Source organism: Eubalaena glacialis, chromosome 3 (genome assembly GCF_028564815.1).
Source record: "Eubalaena glacialis isolate mEubGla1 chromosome 3, mEubGla1.1.hap2.+ XY, whole genome shotgun sequence".
Classification (NCBI taxonomy): domain Eukaryota; kingdom Metazoa; phylum Chordata; class Mammalia; order Artiodactyla; family Balaenidae; genus Eubalaena; species Eubalaena glacialis.
Window position 1 is genome coordinate 168,227,402 of NC_083718.1, and position 19,816 is coordinate 168,247,217.

General features: G+C 49.8%; 2 protein-coding genes across 7 annotated transcripts in view; one reads left to right on the top strand and one right to left on the bottom strand.

The window, feature by feature from the left end:
* The window catches only part of CSMD2 (CUB and Sushi multiple domains 2), a 661,810-nt gene that overhangs the window by 283,427 nt on the left and 358,567 nt on the right, over window positions 1-19,816 (top strand). The window lies entirely within an intron of this gene.
* Window positions 13,517-14,092, bottom strand: HMGB4 (high mobility group box 4). The gene has a single exon (XM_061186828.1). The coding sequence runs from the start codon at window positions 14,090-14,092 to the stop codon at window positions 13,517-13,519; it is 576 nt and encodes a 191-aa protein (XP_061042811.1).

Genomic DNA, 19,816 nt, shown 5'->3' on the forward strand with positions numbered 1-19,816 from the left:
GAATGGGGCCAAACCCCAGAAACGCCAGAAGGTTTCACCAGGCTCCTAGCCCATGAGGGAACAGGAGTGGGGACCAGAGACTACAGCAGGCCAGTTAGGCAGACAGGCCACAAGTCAGTGGTATGGTTAACTACAAAGGCTGAATCCCACAGAACCCATGGCATCTTGGATTGGGGTGGGGAGTATGGGGGAGGAGAACAGACTATTTCCAGAATCCACTTGACTCGAGGACAAGGGGGTCATGATGAATTTTCTGCTAGAGACTCACTGGCACTGGGACAGGGTAGGTTGAAACAGAATATGTGGCTAAGCAAAGGCGGGCATCACAGAAGCCACTGTCTCACATACATTATTTGAACCTCCGGCTGAGATAAATCTGTGATTTGCTGCTCCGTGTCCCATGGAGCAGGGGGGCGGGGGATGGGGGAGAATGGGACTTCTGAATTAGTGACAGCACATTGCTTACCTTGGTGGTAACTATGTGCTTTTTTTTTTTTTTAGGCCAAGTACTTATGATTCAGTCCTACAGACTCCACATAAATATATATTCTCTTTGCTTTTCTCCCTGTGGGAGGGCAACATAGGGCTACAAAGCACAACAATACCACCCCCACCTTTCCCACAAAACTGCCCAATAAACAACGAATGCTATTTGGACTCCCTTGATTGAACTGGAAAGGTCACATCTCAGTCGTGTCTTTGGGGCTTGCTTTTCCCATTTGTGACAACGCTGGGCTGTCCTGGGGCCGCCCTAAGGTGCCCTTCCAGCCCTGACCTTCCGTGAGTGTCTTTTAAACACAGAGAGTCTGGCCAGTCCTCAGGCAGGTACATGGATCAATGAGGGCTCTGCATTGGATTGTGCTCCCAGGGCCTCCGTGTCTGCTGCCTTCCACCCCTGCTACCGCTGTCAGATCAATGGGGGGACCAGATGGCTGTGCTGTGTCATAACAATGGCTTCTTCGCAGGGACTTTTCTCAGTCCTTTTCGTTCAAGCTGTGGAGTCCAAGGGCAGCCGTGCCTCACACCCCAGCTCTCTGGGGAGGCCCATGTTGGCTTCTGATAAAGGTCAGCAGGGGTCTCTGGAATGGACCATGGGCGGCTCCCACTCACCTGTGATACCGGCTGTGGTGTCCCCGTTAGAGAGGAAGTGTGGCTGCTTCCATCTCGTGTACCAACGGGACCTGGCCTCATCTTCCACTGAAGCTGAAGGGAAGGCATGGAGTGTCAGAAAACAATGCAGGAGTTTCAGGTTGTTTCCAATGCCTCACTTTCATGCAGTAATGGCCTCATGGGGATGGCTCCTGGCTTAGGAATCCAAAGGGTTTACTGACTAAATACATGGGACAGAAAGTGCTGGAGAGCAACTCTCTCAGCTGTCATGGTCTACTCCCCTTCTCTCTGATTGTTAAGCAGTACACACAGTCCCCGATGGTCACTCCCATCCCTGAGTCTGCCTGACCTTCAGGCTTTAGGGACCAACTGACTGACTCCCAGTTTCCACATCTCTTGCCTTGAATTAGCAAGAGAGAGGATCTGGTTGGCCCAGCTCATGAGTCGAGTGTCAACTTCTTGTCCAATCAGCTGATACCAAGAAGGGGGGGGTGCTCAACTGGAACAGACATAGCCGCGGGAAGGAGCCCACCCCTTCGGCGGTGAGCTGGGGAGGGGGCAGCACGGCAGTCCTGAACAGAGAGCTCGGGCTGGGCACACAACCCAAGGCATATCTTCTACGTGGGTTTCACCGTTCCAGCTTCTCTTCGGTCTCCCTCAGGAGGTAATGGAGAAAACTACTTTTCTCATCTACCTCCTTGAGCAAAACAAAATCAGACCGACTAAGGGCCTGGCACTCTGTGAAGAGAACTTGAGAGCAATTTCACGGGACCCTCGCCACTACAATGTTGTCTATCTGGCTTTCACAGTCTACAAAGGGAAGCTCTGTAAATACCAGAGATTACTGTGATTACTGTGAATCCTCTAAGCAGCTTAATTCCCCCAATTCGCACAGTTGTAATGCCTTGGGATTTAGAGATATAATTAAGAACAGATGAGCCTCAAGAAGGTTGATGACAATGAGGGGGGGTTGCATGAAACAGCGGAGGGAATGTTGATGGGAGTTCCAGGACTTCATCTCCCTCAAGTGGTGGTGGAACGCGGCCTGGAGGGGGTCGGAGGCAGGAAGGACCTTGGTTACCGGCGTCCCTGGGCCCAGGAGTCCTTGCCTCCCAGTCTTCCAGAACTGGGGACACAAACTCCAAACTACTCAACCGCTTAGGACTAACCAGAGCTGATTCAGCCTTGGACTGTGGCGCTGAGGCCACTCTGAACAGCTGCCTGCTGCTGTGGGATGGGAGGGGCCCGACTGGCCACTTCTGACCCCTTTCCTCTCGGGCAGCCTTCTGCCCACACGTCAGCCTTGGCACAGGAGGGCTTTGGCTGCAGCACTGAGTCATTCCCCCCCACCCCTCCCTGGGCCCCTTTTAGTTTTTACTCATTTCTCGGTGTTTTTCTCTCTGACTTTACTACTTACTGAAAGGCACAGGAATACCAATAAGGCAATACTATGTTCTATTTGATCTGTCCACTGTGGCGAGCTGAATCTATAGTATTTGTCATGCCAAGAGTGTTTTGACTTTCCAAAAGGAAACAAGTGCTCTCCGAACCAGAGCCAAGCAAGCAGCTTAGACCCTTCCATGAGCAAAAGTCTGGCACCAGGGGAGTTCCAGGGCAAGCAATCACCATCAAAATGTGACTAGACTCGTTGAGGTTGAAGTCCTTGCAGCAAGGGGAGGGAAGGGGCTGTGATCCAACAGCTACCATGAGGGAGTAGAGTGAGGGTGCTGGAGCCAGCATGCCTGAGTTCTGCTCCTTGATAGCTGTGTGACCTCAGAGAAGTTGCTTAACCTCTCTGTACCTCCATCTTCTCTCCTGCAAACCAGGGACTCTAATAGAACCTGCCTCACGGGGCGGCTGTGTTAGATGAGTCTGTACGTGTGAGATACCCAGAACGGTGGCTGGCACACAGGAAGTGCTCGGAGGGGACTCTTCTGTCCCCCAGTGTTGCATAGGTGCCTTATACTGTGTCTCTTCCATTTTTTTTCTCACGATAACTGTGGGAAACAGATATTTATATTCCCATCATGCGAAAGAAGAAATTGGATCTAAGATGTTCAGAAAATTGCCCAGGGCCGGGTAGCTAGGAAGTGGCAGGGACAGATTTCGAAAGTGGAGATCTCCGGCTCCAAATCCTATGTTCTCTCTATTTCACCATCATAGCCAGTCCCCTTCATGGTCAGCCTGGCTTCCCATAGTCATACCCCTTCCCCTCCTGTCCCCTGCATCCCTCAGCACCCATTGCAGTTTCAGCGATGCTGGAATCACAGCACCACTTCGTAGCTTTGGCAACTCTCTGAGCCTCAATTTCTTTATTTCTGTAAATTGGCACAATAACAGGGCCTGTTGGGAAAGGGAACAGCAGCCCCTGAGGGCCAGAGACTGGCCTGATGCTGGGAGCTGGCCTGTCCCCCACACCTAGACTGCGGCATGTGAGCGCTGCACGACCGTGATGGATTAAGACAAAAACAAGACTACTTCGTAACCACATCTGAACTCAGACACAAGCAAGGACGTTACCGAAAGACAAGTGACCGGACATCCCCTCCCTCTTGGCTAACGTGAGTGACAGCCGCTTCTTTACCAATTCCAACTTTAGTCTTGCTTCATTCCTCCCACCTTCTAGATAAAAGTTATTAAGTACCCAATGGTAGAAGTATATTGACTTCCTGACAGCATCCAATCCAGAGCAAAGCTCCACTTCTTTGAACCTCCCCCAAATCACCAAATCAAACCTAATTCCTACAGTAAGTTCTTTCCAACCTCCTCTTACTGAGATGCCCCACAGTTCCCAGGGCTGTGCATTCTCCCTCATTGCCAAGAGCCAAAAATCCCAACTTTGTTCAACTACAGGTGGATTCCCGGTGGTCTTTGGCTGTGGTTTGTGGTTGGAGGTGGCAGGGGCAGGGGGAATTGACACTGCCTTCTGCTGATGCTTGGCGAGCATTAAATCAGGGCCAGGAACACAGTAAGCGCCCACTACATGCTAGTTATTAGCATGATATGTATTACCAAAAATATCTTCCTCCTTCGGACGGAGCTGGTGTGCACACGTACCTCTCACCAACCAGCACCTTCTTCTCTGAAATCCGTGCAGACACCCCCTTACGTTTGCCCCGGGCATGGCAGCACGCCCCTTTGCATTTTCTCACAGACCTTTACTCCACACTGCAGACCCCAAGCCCGTAAAAACCTTTATCACCCCTGACATCCGGGTGGAGGACATCCTCTCAGGGTGTTTAGACAGCATAAGGGGGGATGGCAGGAGGACCAGGTCGGCAGTGGAGTGACCATCAGGTGTCGGCAGGCCCCCTTCTGCTTCCTGGCAGAGCAGACGCTGTGCGAATGGACGCTCCCTCACCCACTCGCCGGAGCCGCGTGGGCCAGAGGAGCCGGGCTGGATTCTTCAGCGCAAGTGTACTCGCAGCTGCATCCACCAGGGGCAGCCCCAGGGACCGCAGAGTTCTTTCATGCCCACTGCTGCTAATTGCAGATAATGCATTAAAGATACAGAGCCGCATCTGTTCATTTCAACATGAGTATCGAGGAATTTACATGGTTCGTAATGACAGGGTGTGAGGGCGGGGAAACGCTTATTCTGCCTGCGGGCCAGAGGCACAGCTGTGAGCAGAGAGCTGGAGGTGTGATTTCTGGTGCCCAACAAATTCTCTGGGTGACAGCCAAGCCCTTCCTCGGAGGCGCCAAGGGAAAGATCCAGGTATTTCTCCGGAAATGCCAAACACAGAGTGTGTGTCTGGGCGCTCAGGAGGCCTCCTGGCCCAACTCTGCCTGTGTAGAGTTCCCGAGAGAGAGGAGGGAACCGACACTGCCAAGCCCGGGACGGGAGGAGCCTCTCCGGGTTCCATTGCTCATTTTCCAGCACCAAGCGCCTCGCCTAGAGTCTCAGTTCCTCATCTGCAAAATGGGGGTGTTTAAAGTTTCTGCCTCAAACACTACCTCAAACACTACCAGGCATGGCATAGATACATAAATAACAGTTTTCTATTATTATTTTACTGCATGTCAAGCATTGTGTTAGATTTTAAAGGTACCAGGATGAATAAGGCAAGGCACCTGCCCTCCTTCACTAGTCAAGACAAACACTAGTTAAGATGTGATATGAACGAGATGGTGATGTGATATGGGAGCACAGAGGAGGGTGGGAGGGTCCAAGAGGGCTTCCTGGAGGAAGGGAAACTTGACCTGTGTCTTGTCTGAAGGTGGAAGTTTACCAGACCTAAAAGGTAGGATGAGTTCAGCCTGGAGTAGCATGTGCAAAGGCCCTGAGGAGAGTATAGTGTTTCTGGGAGAAATACTGTAGGGCAGGACCTTAGGGTGGGTGTGTTAAGTATCTATTCCTGTGTAACAAATCATCCCAAAACTTATGGTTTGAAGCAACATTTATTATCTCACCTTGTCTGCGTGTTAGGAATCTGGGTGTGGCTTAGCTGGGTTCTCCAGGCTTAGAGTTTCTCACAGGGCTGCCATCAAGGGGTATTCCAGGGCTGTGATCATCTCAAAGCTCAGCTGGGGAAAAGGATTTTCTCCAAGCTTATTCAAAGGGTGTTTTGAAGGATTTTGAGTTCCTCAGTGCTGTTGACCAGAGGCTACCTCCGTTCCTTTCCATAGGGTAGCTTTCAACATGGCTGCTGGCTTCGTCAGAGCAACTCCGAGAGAGAGGAAGACCGGAGTCACAGTCTTTTATAACCTAATCTCAGAAGCGGCAGCCCGTCACTTATGCTGTATTCCCTGTGTTGGAAGTCACTAGGTCCAGCCCACACACCAGGGGAGGGGGCTGTACAAGGGTGTGAGTGCCAGGAGACAAAGAGCGTTTAGCCACTTCTGAAGCTGCCTACCGCCAACTGCCCTCCAGCCCCCAATGATTCATGTCCTTGCCACATGCGACACACAGTTACCCCTTCCCAAGGCCCCAAAAAGCCTCATCCCGTGAAAGCATCAGCTCAAAGTCCAGAATCTCACCATCTAAATCAAGTTCAAGTGTGGTTGAGGCTCTTGGGTGTAGTTCCTTGAGTACAGGTCCTAGAGTACTGTTACTCTGGATCAGTAGCTCTGCAAAACGAAACAGACAAGTTCTCTGTCCCCACACACCTGACATACAGTGGTGGGATAGGTACAGGGTAATGGCTCTAGACATTCTTACTCAAAAGGGGGGACAATGTGAGGCAGAAAAAAGTCCCTGGTCCATAACAGTTCTGAAATCTATCCAGGAATATATTGGAAGATTCTTGATTAGTTTTAAAATCTGGGAATAGTTAACTCCACCTTCTGAGTTCTTGGTTTCTCCCTCTGAGTCTTCCTTTTTTTTTTTTTTTTTTTTTTCCTTCATGAAAGGAAGTGCATGTTTGAAGCTGACTTTTCTTCAGCCTGCTTCCTGCTGAGAATATTGGGAGTCCAGTGACCTCTTTTTGTTTTTTACTGTCTCTGTCCTTTTTAGTCCAAGCTGACAGTGTTTCTTCTGATAATAGTTTTCTCCAAAACTTTGTGGGTCTTCTGTGAATTTCATTGAGAGTCACTCTCTTACACAAAAGCCACAACCACAGATTTCTTTGAACTAAACTTCTCTACCTTGGGCTTCTGCTAAGAAGGCCAAGGGACGATGCTCATATGCTTCCCAGAGGCCCTATTGTTTGATCTTGAGGATCTCTAAGGCCCACCCTAATCTCTTTAAAGGGCCTTTATGTGGTGGAATAATACTACAGTCCTTTGATCTTTCCTAGGTCTTAGCCAAAGGCTGCACAGTCACACCCTCAGCTTTATCTCCAGACCACCTTTTCTCGACACTGCTCAAAGCCATCTCTTAATTTTAGCATCCTTTGCTGTCTTGGGAGGCTGAGAACTTTCCAAACTATGAAGTCTGGCTCCTTTTCAACCACCTTTCCCTCCATTTATCTCTCTTCTCACATAAGCAGCAAGAAGAAACCAGCCAGTACCTTCAACCCTTTGCTTGGACACCTCCTTAGCTAGATCACAAAGTTGATTCGGTGCATGTCCTGCCTTCCACATCCCTGCAGACGACATTGTCGCTAAACTTTCTTCCACTGCATAACAAGGATCCCTTTCCTCCAGTTTCCAGTAACATGTTCTCACTTCCTTTGAGCCTTCACCAGCAACATCCTCAAAGTCCAGGTTTCTCAAACAAGGTCTTCAGAATACTCCCAGCCTCTACCCACTGCTGGTTCCAAAGACATCTCACTTTTTTAGATATTTTTCATGGCACTATCCCCCTCTTGATACCAAAATCTGTATTCATTATCTATTTCAGTTTGCAACAAATTATCCCAAACCTTAGCGCCATGAAACCACATCTATCACCTTAGTTGCTACGGGTCAGGAATCAGGTACGGCTTAGCCGGGCCTGTCATAAAGTTGCAATAAAGGTGTCCACTGGAGCTGGGGGGCGGTCTACTTCCAAGCTTACTCACGGTTGCTGGCAGGATTCAGGTCCTTGCCGGCTGTTTGAGGGCCTCAGTTCCTCGCTGGGCATTGGCCAGAAGCCACCCTCAATTCCTTGCCATGTGGGCCTCTCTACAGGGTGGCTTTCAACATGTCAGTTTGCTTTGAGCAAGCGAGAGAGAGAGAGAGAGAGAGAGAGGCAGAGAGAGTCTTTCATAGCCTAGTCCCTTCCGAAGAAGTGACATCCTATCACTTCGGCCCTATTCTGTGCATCAGAAGGAAGTCATTAGGTCCAGCCCACACTCAAAGGGAGGAATCACACAAGGGTGTGAATACCAGAAGACCTGGTTCACTGGGAGCCATTTCAGAAGCTGAGTGTGGGCGACAGTGCAACTCGCGAGGCAGCAATGGCCCGATTATCCTGTGTCAGACTCCCGTAGTGAGGGGCAACCACTGAAACGTTTCACTGCTGACGGGGAGGAGTCTTCACATATCGCTCAGCCAGCTGGAGCAGAGAAAGGACTGGAAAGGGAGCAAAAAGTAGGGGGAGCTGTTGCGAGGCAACTGTTACGAGGGGATGGCCACCCGGGAACGCTCAGTGCGTCACTGCTCATCCACCCAGAGGTCAAGGCCAGTCTGCAGGGTCACATGACCCCCTTTTGGCCTTTGGCCAAGCTCTTTCTCCTGCTTGAACTGCCTTTGTGTTGTTCTTTCCTTCTTTGCACCATCCCTTAGAGACCAGGGCAGGCACCCCCACCCACTGGGCACTTCTTACACATCAGACTTCATTTACAAGGATGTCCCAGACATTTCGTTTATCCTCCAGCACACCTGGAGGGCAGGTATTGTTTGTGGGCGTGTGATTAGAGGTGCATGACAAGACGCAGAGGTGCCAGGGCTTTGTGACTTCACCCTGATGACCTCACCCTGGCCAGGGGCCTGATCCTCGGTCTTATAGGCCCAGAAACGGAACATTTTTGTCCCCAGACATGCTTTAGTGGAGGCTGAAATCAACTCTAAGATCCCAGTGATGCTGTGTGGCCCAGATGCTAATCGATTGTTTGCAGCTGGGATCGACTTCTCCGTTGAGATTTGAGGGAAGCCCCAAAAATGAATAAACAAACAAACAAACAAATAAATACTTATTCCTTTGTCAAGTTCAGAATCAGTTGGCAGATGAAAGAGAAAGACAGATGAGGATCAGCCTTTCACCTTTATTACTGATGAACTGGTTGGAGAGCAGACCTGAACACACTTTGCAGCTGGGGTTGGCGGGGGAAGAGCAGGTCAGCCCTTCCTCTCTCTCAAAGTCACTAGGCAGATCAGTGATGCCTCCTCTTCAGAGTAAATGCCAGGGCTGCACGAGGAAAAAGAACTCCTCCGTGGTCCTGGGGCCAGCAGCATCAGTACCACCTGGGAACTTTTAGAAATGCAAATTATAGGCCCAACTCCCAGAAGAATTGAATCAAACTCTAGGGGTGGGGCCCAGCATTCTGTATCTTAATAAGGTCTGAGGTGATTCTAATGCAGCCTCAAAGTTGAGAACCACTGGTCTAGTGGGAGCTGCTCCACATGGAAATCTGAGGCCTGGGAAGCAGTGCGCCCCTGGAATATTTTGCCACCCGTGCCTGTCCTTCCCCCCATCTCTGGGAAAACAAATCACAGGGAGAGACGTTTCACAGCTTCCACATTTGATTTTTAGCTTACAGCTGCTCCCAGGAGGACCACGTGGAGGCTCCTGATTATCTCCCCTCCAAAAGGGAAGAAGGTCATGGATTTGGTATTCGCTAGCCTTGCCTCTTTCTCTTGCAGACCTGGGAGGCGCTAGCATCCCCTTCTTGACATTGGTAGTCTTTGAAGACTCTAGAATGACCATTAACCAGAAGTGGAAATGGAAGCACATGAATCCCCCTGCAGAAAAGCCTCTTTGGCTCCCATAGCCCTTAGGTTTCAAAATAAACTCCTTGCCAAGGCCTGTCCCTCTCCAACTGCATCTCAGCCACTCACTCACCCCTCCAGTCATTCTAGCCTCCCTCTGTCTAATATGCCAAGCTCACTCCTGCCTCAGGATCTTTGCACTTGCTGTCCTTCTACTTGAACAACTCTCCCCTAAGACCTTGGCAGGCCTGGCTCCCTCTTGTCCTTTAAATCAAAACCCAAATGTCATCTTCTCTGACCACCCATTTAAAGCGCCCTCAACCCCACTTGTCATTGTTTATCTCATTAGCCCGGTTTATTTTCTTCAGAGCACTTGACACTATCAAAAAATGACCTGGTGTGTTTATTTGTTGACTTGTTTATTTGTAAGAGATCAGGGGCCTCGCTGCCTCCCTGGTACTAGAACAGTTCCTGGTACATTGCAGGCTTAAGATTGACATGAATATTTGCTGAATAAATGAACACAGGAAAAGGCTCTGGGAGAGAAGGGTCAGAGTGGAGTGATTCAGGCATTAAGACAGCCATGGGCCCAAAGACTCAGCCTCCTTCTTCCCGAGGGCAGGGGCCCCTGAGCCCAGCCGAGTGGGTGTGCGTGGAATGCTGGTACCACACCAGGTTTTCTGCCTGCTTTTCCTCTCGCCCATTATCTTAGACCCAGGCTCCCCCTACTTCTCCTCCTCCTCCCCTCCTTCCCCCTTCACTGTCATTACATTACAGTCATTAGAAGCCAGCAGATTCACAACCTCCTGTCGGCTTTTTCATAAAGGACTGTTAATAGAGTTAGTTTTCAGCGGGGGCGCTGCAAACTGTTGTCAAAACTCTGACTTAGCCACCCACATCCACGTAATTAATCACAGAGGAAACCAGAAAAGAGTGGCATGAGGGCTGGGGTCCAGCTGTGTGTGGGCCCTCTTCCCGGAGGGGACTGTCATGTAACACACAGCCGCTGCCCACCAAGAGCCAGGCTGGAAACAAGACAGCCTCACTGGAACCACTGCAGAGTACAAGTCAGGATCTAATTAGCACTGGGGGGCGTCTGCCACCTTCCAGAGGTTGGTAGCAAAGGAAAAGAAATTAAACAGGTGGGGTAGAGGCTGGAGGGAGAAGGAAGGTTAAAGATGGTTTATTTTAAGATGATGAGGAAGCTGGCATTTGTTGAGTACTGTATTAGTTACCTATTGCTGTGTAGCCAATTACCACAAACTTGTTGGCTTAAAACAACACACGTTCGTTATCTCACCATTTCTCTGGGTCAGAATCCGGTAACAGCTTAGCTGGGTCCACCACTTGAGGTCTCACAAGGCTGCAATCAAGGTGTCAACCAGGGCTGAGTTCTCATGTGGAGGCTCAGCTGGGGAAGGACACACTTCCCCGCTTATGTGGTTGCTGCAGCACTTAGTTTCTTGTGTTTGTAGGACTGAGAGCTTCGGTGTTTTCCTGGCTGTTGGTCTGAGGCACCTTCAACTCCTAGAGATTCCCCACAGTTCCTTGCCACGTGGGCCTCCCCAGCTTGGCCACTTACTTCATCAAGCCAGCAGGAAGAATCTCTATAGAGCAAATCCACCAGCAAGATAGAGTTGTATATACCATGGTGTAATCACAGAGGAAATCACGTCCCATCTCCCCTGCCCTATTCTGTTGGTAAAAGGCAAGTCACAGGGGGACTTCTCTGGCGGTCCAGTGGTTAAGACTCCATGCTTCCACTACAGGGGGCGCAGGTTCGACCCCTGGTCGGGGAACTAAGATCCCGCATGCCGCGTGGCACGGCCAAAAAAGGAAAAAAAAAGGGAAGTCACAGATTCTGCCCACATTTAATGGGAGGGGGGTCGTACCAGGGTGTGAACACCAGGAGGGGGAAATCATAGGACAGCCGCCCTAGAGGGTCAACCACAGTACCTTTTATGTGCTAAGGACCGTGCCAAATGTTTTTGTGTGCGTTACATCATTTAATCACTAAAACAACCTGAGGGGCAGGCATCATCCCCTTTGCACAGATGAGAAACCTGAGACAGAGGAGCGAGAACTTACTTGCCCAAGGTCCTGCCAGTGATCAGAACCACTTGTGTCAGGACAGCAAGCTTACAGGCTGGAGAGTCAGCATCTTTACAGTGAGGAGCAAGGGCCCGAGGCCGCTGGGGAAGAGGATAGTGAGAGGGCTCTAGCTATGAGGCGTGAGACCAGGAGGGAAGATGGCTGTGGATTTCACGTTGAGAAAGAAGGAAACCGACAGTGCTTTGTTTGATGATCTCTATATTCTCAATGAAGCAGGAAATGAGGGTGTCTCCTGAGAGACTGGAGGTTGGGCTGGAGGGAAGCAGAGCCAAGTTGGAACAGCACCTGTGGGGAATGGGAGAGGGGGAACAGGAATCTGGCCAGCGTGAGCACAAGGTTGCCGAGGAGGATAAAGCTGCTTCCTCCATGAAGACTTTAGCAGTTGCCTTGGTAGGTGGTACTCGCTCCCACCCCCAGCTCTTTGTGCAGTCTACAGCCTCCTCAGGCCTTGTAGGGCGGTGGTTTATGCCCGTGTCCATCCCTCTCGTCAGGGCAGGAACCTAACGGTAGACTGCGTTGGGCCTCCTGGTACCCAGCACAGGGTCTGGCGCATGGGAGCCCTTCGTAAATGGCCTGATTCCAGACCCTGAATTTCTAAATCACTCCACTCTATTACCTCTCACCCCCTAAAGGCTGACCCAGTTCTAAAAGGCTATTCAAAAATAGGTATTTTTATTTTTGTTCCAAAAGTAAAATTTGAAACAACAGCAGGTTACAGAGATGCAGATCCCTCATGGAATAGGGGTTTAGAGCTGGAATTAAGGAATTCTGTTGCATGCAGAACCTGCTGACAAAAAAAGTAATTTTGCATTTTGGCCCAGGCTCTTTGATATCGAAAGTCAAGAGCCATTTCAAAATATTCCATATCAGTCTAGATTGGTATGAAACGTTGCCCACAGTGTATTATTGCCTGAAAAATACAGTTATAGTAGACGGAACAATCCCATTTGTATCAAATGACAAGTTTTGACTCATTTTAAGTGGCAGAAAACCGAACTCAAACTATCTTAGACAGAATCCAAAATGTGTGGGCTTATCTTCAATGGAAAGTTCAGGATGCCAAAGGGACTAACATTTTGGCCTGAGAATGAGGCAAATGGCTACCAACGGCCCCCGGGGCTGCATCCTCCCCTAGGATTCCTTACACAAGTCCTGAGATCCACTCTGATTGGACCAACTTGGGTCACATGACCGTCACTGAGCCAATCACTGTAGCCAGGGGGATTCCATCTGATCCAGCCTTGGTCAGGATGGAGTCGGTGTGCTGTGATCAGGAGGAAAAGGAGTGGAAGCCGGGGTGGTCAAACAGGCAACAAATGTCCACTCTGTGTGTTGTGCTTACGTCCACAGAAAAATGACCAGGCAGACGCCCACCAAAATGTCGAGAAAAGGGTTCTCTCCAAGTTATAGTACTTGGGGCTGAGTCAGACGCCTGTTTTTGTAAAATCAGCCCCATGCTTCATCCTAGTGACTAGACTAGGGACCACCACTGGAGTCTCATCCTGGCCCACTAATAGTATCTAAGCCTTGCTGGAGGACCAGTTCTGGAATCCCTGGAGACACTGAGTCCCCTAAGGCCCACCTAAACTCCAGTTTCCCAGCCTCTGCTGGGGCCTGAATTGGGAACCTGACCTGGACTCCAGGCCTTTTGCCCTCCTGGCGAGGAGGGTGGCAGGGCTGGCGTTTGCTCATTTCACTCTGAGTAGGGTCCTCCACCCTGGAGAACCACTTGGGACCAGGATGCTCCCACCCCCAGGACTCCTAGCTTCTTTACACCTGGAGATTCCCACCCCACCCTGCCTGCCCAAGCCAAGCCCGGTAAGTACGGACCACACACTCTCCAGACTCTTCTCCCAAAGCCAGCCCCTCCTGGGATCAGTTTCCAAACCCTGATCTCAGCTCCACCATGCCACTCACTTGTTGCCCAAAGTGGCAGCGATGGCCCCTCTAAGGCTACACACGAGACCAGGGACAGGCAGTACCGTTGAACGGCATTTTATTTCTAATTGGATCCATCAGCTGTGTCTGACTCAGTTTGTTTGAACCCTCTGCGCTGGTTCTTAGCCGACCCTTGGAGGCTCTTCTTCCTGGCATTACGGTAGATGCCCAGTTCCTCTTGGTACTTAGCTTTCAGGAGAGCTGCCCTTTGTTCATAGGGCTGCTTGTCGTTGTCTGTCATTGCTGACCACATCTTCCCCGAGGCCTTTGCCACCTGCACTACTGACCAGTTTGGATTCTCCCACTTGAGCTGGGCATAGTGGTCTTGGCAGAAGAGTAGGAAGGATGATGGAGGTCGTCTGGGTGCGTGGGGATCCCGCTTTCTCTTCTTCTTCTTCCTGCCAGAGTAATTCATCATCTCTTCCTGGTATCGGGCTTTGTCGAGCTTAGCCAGGGCTTCATATTTGGCCTTTTCGTGCTTTGAGATAGACCTCCATTTTTCCGAACACTTTCTAGAGAACTCTTTAAAGCCAAGGTAGGTATTTGGCTGCTGCTGCTTGCACTTGTTTCTGTAATTCAGCAAAAAGTGGATGTAAGAAGAGACATTTGCTTTGGGCTTTAGCTGGACTTCTTTTCCCATGTTCATAAGGTCATTTTATTTTCTGGATCTAATAACTCAGACAGCAGAGACTTTTGTCCGCCACACTCCAGGAGCAATTAGAAGGTGCTCTGCTGGCGGTGAATGTTTCTCTCTGTAAGAGCTGCAGGCAGGGGTCCGCCTTTTCAGTGGTGGTGGCATTGTTGGGTCAGAGGGGATTGTGACATCACTCACAAGCTGGCCACTCCAGGCCAGTGCTGGTGGCATTTGCATACAGGTGCTCTTATTGGTTGGCTACTTGGCGGCCAAATTTTGCTTCTCGTGAAAGACAATGGTTCATCCAGAGAAGGCTCTGGAGCAGTACCCCACCCCACCCCCCACCCCCGGAATGTTTTTCCTTGGTTTCCTGGAGGCAGTGGGCTTTGCTCAGTTGGGGAGCTTTCCATCCCTTGGATGTAGTAACAAGCCCCGGGGTCTGCCTTCCCCGCCGTACGGATGTAGTAACAAGCCCCGGGGTCTGCCTTCCCCGCCGTACGATTGTCAAGATGCTGCCTCATCCCTTCCAAAGACAGGTTGGAAATAATGAACACGAGGAGGCGGATGGCTCCAGAGCTGTCATGATAAAACGTGAAGTCTTTCTGTTTGCCTTGAACGGTGGCAGTTCATCCTGTACAAAGAGTTTAGTAGTAACTCTAAAAATAATCAGGTATGACAGCTGTGACTCGGTTCCTGTCAGGACAAAGTTGTCTAATTTAAAACCCAAGCCCTTGGCCTATATGTCTGAACTCTTCATTTCTCTGAGGAAATTGGGGGTGCGGTGGAGGTTAGGGAAGAAGGGAGGAGAACCTTAAGATTTTACTAATTACACCTGAGTCCATGAAAATGAGGCAGAATCCTTGGCCTATCAGGAGGGCCCCCTGCCTTTATCCCAGGGGTCCCCGTTTCTTGGGGCTAGAGCACAAAGCTCTAGCAGCTACACTCAAACTAGTCGGCCTCTGGCTTTTTGAGAAAAAAGTTGCAAATATTCCATCAGTCTTCCAACTGGAGGGAAAAGAAAAGAAAAGTGTCATTTGTTGACCTTTGGACATTGTGAAGTACTTGCTTACCTGGTCATGGAGTTGATACCACTCAGTGGTTAATGACAGAGCCAAGTCTACAGGACTGGAACACTGAGCCTCATTAGCATAAGATTAACCTGTTTAAGGTAAAACAGCCACTAACAGGTTGGATCTGGATTTGAACCGATTTGCCTGACTGGAGCCTCTGCTTCATCCCACCTGCACAGAACTGCTGCCTGGGGGCGCCTAGGATCCGGGTGCATGGCCTCAGCAGCTGAGATGAGCCTGACACTGAAACTTGCCTGAGGCTAGACCACGTTTTGATTTTGGGCCAAGGCCATTTCCAGGGCCCCACAACCGATTTCACCTTCCATCTTACATAAAAGAGAGATGGCTATTGACTAGAGTCTCCAATCCTGAATTCTAGTCCCAGCTCGCCATGAGGCGGCTGGGCTACCCAAGCCAGTCTCTTCCTTCCTGTAAGCCTATGATGTCTCATCTGTGAAATCAGCGATGCAGAATCAGTGTTCCACTGGCCAGGAAAGACCCTCCCGGTGACATGCTGTAGTTCTGTGGCTGGACTGGGGAGCCCGTGAGATACCAGATGCCAACTCAGGGAGTCCGGGCCAGTGGTGGGGGCAGAGAGGTCTGGCCAGTGGGAACAGTTTAATCTGGGGACACTTCTCAGCCTAGGGAGCTTTTTGCCACTCTGGTTCTTTGTCCCACGGTGGCCAGAGGTTGGCTCGTCTGTCCGTTGGACTTGAGCTGGGCTGCCAAGATGAATGAGACACAGCTCCTTCCTGAGGTAGAAGGCTGGGTTGTGAGGAAGAACTTGCCTAACATCCATACGTGATAATCAGCTTCAGCTCAGACTCACAAAACACCCAGCAGCTTATCTGTGCCTCTATTCACAACCTTCTACCCCCTCTCAGGATGATAAGATCCAGGAACATTAACTCCATGATAACCATCTGGAGCCTAGCAGATCGAGGAAGAGAAGACAGTTAAGGTGAAAGCTATGACAGTCCTTTGGTGTTGGGGCCACATTCCCGACTTGGCGGGGTGAAGCAGGGCACCCCTTTGTCTAGTGGAGCTGCGGGAGAAGTAAGTACACCGGACTTTCTAAATCGATGCTGTGTGCGCTGGCATCTGAGGTTTGCTCCTTTCCATCCTTCTCCAGCCTGCTCCCTGTCCTGGGAAGCTGACCCATATGGACCACATCAGTGGCTCCTATGCCCTCTGGCTTCCACTCCAGTTTGACCGATGGGGACCCCAACAGGAGATCAGGGAGGGAGGGAGGTGAGGTCAATGCAGTTACTCTTCTGGCTCCCTCCCCGCGGGGTTGCCTGGAGCTGGCTCCCCATCCCCAGACTGAAAGCCCCGGCTCCTCTTAAGGCATCGTCTGGAAATGACTGTCCTTCCAGGTTCCCTCTCCTTGTTCCCTCCTGCTGAGGGTGGTAAGAGCTCCACCTTTACTAGCCTCTGAGGATTCGGCTCTCCCTTGTGGCTTTCCAACACCTTGCTCATCCCTTTGTAAATAGCCTCTTTGTTAAACACTCCTCAAATTATTCTAATTTGAGTGGCCATCTGTTTCCTGCTGGGACCCTGACCAGTGTGCTGTGTTTCTAACCTTCCACCATGAACAGCGGAGGTGGATAAATAAAGCAAGTGTGGGCATCCATCCAAAGTAGAAGGGTATCGAGCTTCTGGAGGCCTGAGTGCTGGGCAGTCACACAGCCCAGAGGGGCCTGCAGGGGCCAGTGTGCCTGCCGGGCGGTGGCAGGACAAGGCCACGTGGCTTAGGAAGAAGTGTCTAATGTCCTTTGTACCATGAGATGACCTCCAGGGGTGCTGCTCTGGAGGTCCAGGTAGTAAATAGTGCAGGCTTTGTGGGCCATGCATTTTCTGTTACAAGTTCTCAGCTCTGCCATCGTAGCTCAAAACACAACACGTAAACGAAAGAGTGGCTGTACCCCAGTAAAACTTCACAAGCACAGGCGTTGGGTTGGGGCTCGTAAGCCTGCCCACCCCAGTCTAGAGATGTGAGTTCAGTATTTGCAAACTTTTGGATTGTAGTCTACAATAAGAAATGTATTTTACACCGTGACCCATTTATGCACGTGCACACTTCATAATAATAATTTATACAATGCCTAATGTGTGCCTCTCTTCTAAGCACTTCACCCGTATCAGCTCATCTAATCCTCGTGACAACCCTGTGTGGGGGGTGCGAGTTGGGGTGTGCTACTTTTATCCCCATTGTAAAGATAAGGTCTCTGAGCACATAAAGTTTTCAGAAACAAAAGTTTTACGAAACTTACCTACTATGTGTGTGATGTACTCTTTTCTTCTCCATTCTATGCTGTTATAGTCTCCTCTATTTTTTTCTTTAAAATGCACCCCACGGTCTGATCTTATGACCTGCGAATGGGTCACAATCCGTGGGTGGATTTGGAAAACACTGTTTAGGCAGGCTGGGATGGACCCCCCCCACCTCGGAGGTGGTGAGAGCCTCTTTCTCGGCAGCGATAACACCAACTGGACAAGCGACATCCTTATAGTGGAGGAAGGGGGCAGATACCACTGTAACCAAGGAATCAAAGCAAAGACTATCAGTAATAGGCCGTGCTGATATCACACCCCCCCCTTCAATGATGTGATAATAAGAGCATCTCACCCAGTGGTATTCTTCCCCCACATCCATAACCCTGGTCTAATCGTGAGAAAATATTAGACCAACCCAAATTAAAGGTCAGTCTACAAAATACTGACCAGTACAAAAGTCTCAAGGTCTTGAGAAAACAAGGAAAGCCTGAGAAGCCGACAGACTGGAGGAGACTCTGTAGACATGATGCCCCCGTGCAAGAGAAATGCTGGACTGGATCCTGGAGCAAAAAGGGGCCCTAGTGGGAAACCTGGGGAGATGCGATAAAGTCTTCCACTGAGCCAATATTAATGTACCAATGTGGTTTCTTAGTTTTGCTAGATGGATCATGGTTATGTAAGGTGCTAATATTAAGGGAAGCTAGGGGAGGGATATACAGGAAATTTCTATACTGTCTTTGCAATTCTGTGCTCATTTCAAAATAAGTTTTTTTAAATCTCCCCAGCTGATGGGAATGTGTACCCAGGATTGAGGCACCCCACTCTTAATCCTTCTCCAGGAATCCTAGGGCAAATTTTACCCTCAACTGTAGCAGCATATGCTCCTGGCATATCATCTGTCACAGTGTTTCTCAAGTTTGGGGGCAAGCATCAAATTCGGGGAAATTTTAAAAATCCCAGGCCATAACAACAACAACATGGAAAGCAGAAGTACGTGTCAGGGGCGCGTGGTAAATGCTGTGATGCTCTCTCCATCCCCCTGCTGCCCTTTCTCCTTTGGGGTGGGAATCAATGCTGCACTTGCCCTCTGAGTGAGGCCTCTGTGGCAGGTAGAATAATGGCTCCACGCAGATGTCCACATCCTAGGCCCCAAAGCCCATGAATATGTTACCTTACATGACAAAAGGAACTTCGCAGATATGATTATGTTAAGGATTTGGGGATGGGAAGATTATCCTGGACTATCCGAGTGGCGCTGATGTAATCACATGGGTCCATATCAGAGAAAGGCAGGAGTTTCAGAGTTAGAGACGGAGATGTGATGACAGATGCGGAGGGTCAGAGTCAGAGAGAGATTTGAAGATGCTCCACGGTTGGCTTTGAAGATACAGAAAGAGACCACAGGCCGAGAAATGAAGGTAACCACTAGAAGCCGGGAGAGGCAAGCCAACGGATTCACCCCTAGAGCCTCCGGAGAGAGTGCAGCCCCACAGATACCTTGACCTTGGCGCAGTGATACCCATTTTGGACTTCTAACCTCCAGAACTGTCAGATGATTAATCTGTGTTGTTTTACGCCACTAAATTTGCAGTAATTTGTGAAAGCAGCAATAGGAAATGAACACAGTGTCCTTCTCATCCAACTGGTGGTCTGTAACTATTCCTGTGCTGTTCTTAACCCCTGCTTGCGTTAACAAAGATGAGAAATGTATGCCGCCGCTTAATGGATGAGTTGAGGGAGTAGGGAGCATGATCTAGTCAATTTTACACACTTCACTCTCTCGCTGACCCATTAAGTCACTAATTCGCTCACTGGCTTACCAGTTAATTCACTCTTTTATTCTTTCAGTTCATTCACTCACTCACTCATCACTCATGTGCACACATGTGTGCTCGCACACACACACACACACACACACATTTCAACCAGTGGCTGAGTTGCTGGAGCATTGCGGCTGCTGCTTTAATGGCCATCGATAAGCAGTGTTTGAGGGATAGATGTGTCTCAGGATTGGTGGTGGTAGGAGGCATCTGAAATTTCCTGGAAGCCAGACCGGTGGGGAAGTCATGGTCAAAAGCAGAGCTAGGCTCTTTGGCATGGACCTCATGCCAAGAAATGTTACTCAGTCAAATATGACCATGATAGTTTAATAAAAATGATGATAATGCTTTAGGTAGATCACCCCCAGAAGCCTAGAGAGAGAGAGATTAATTTGTCCAGGGCAAATGAGAAATGCTGGATTGGATCCTGGAACAAAAACTGGGGAACGTTAGCAGAAAAACTGGGGAAATGTGAATAAGGTCTTCCATTGAGCTAATAGTACGGTACCAATGTTGATTTCTTAGTTTTGATACATGGACCATGGTCATGTAAGATGCTAATA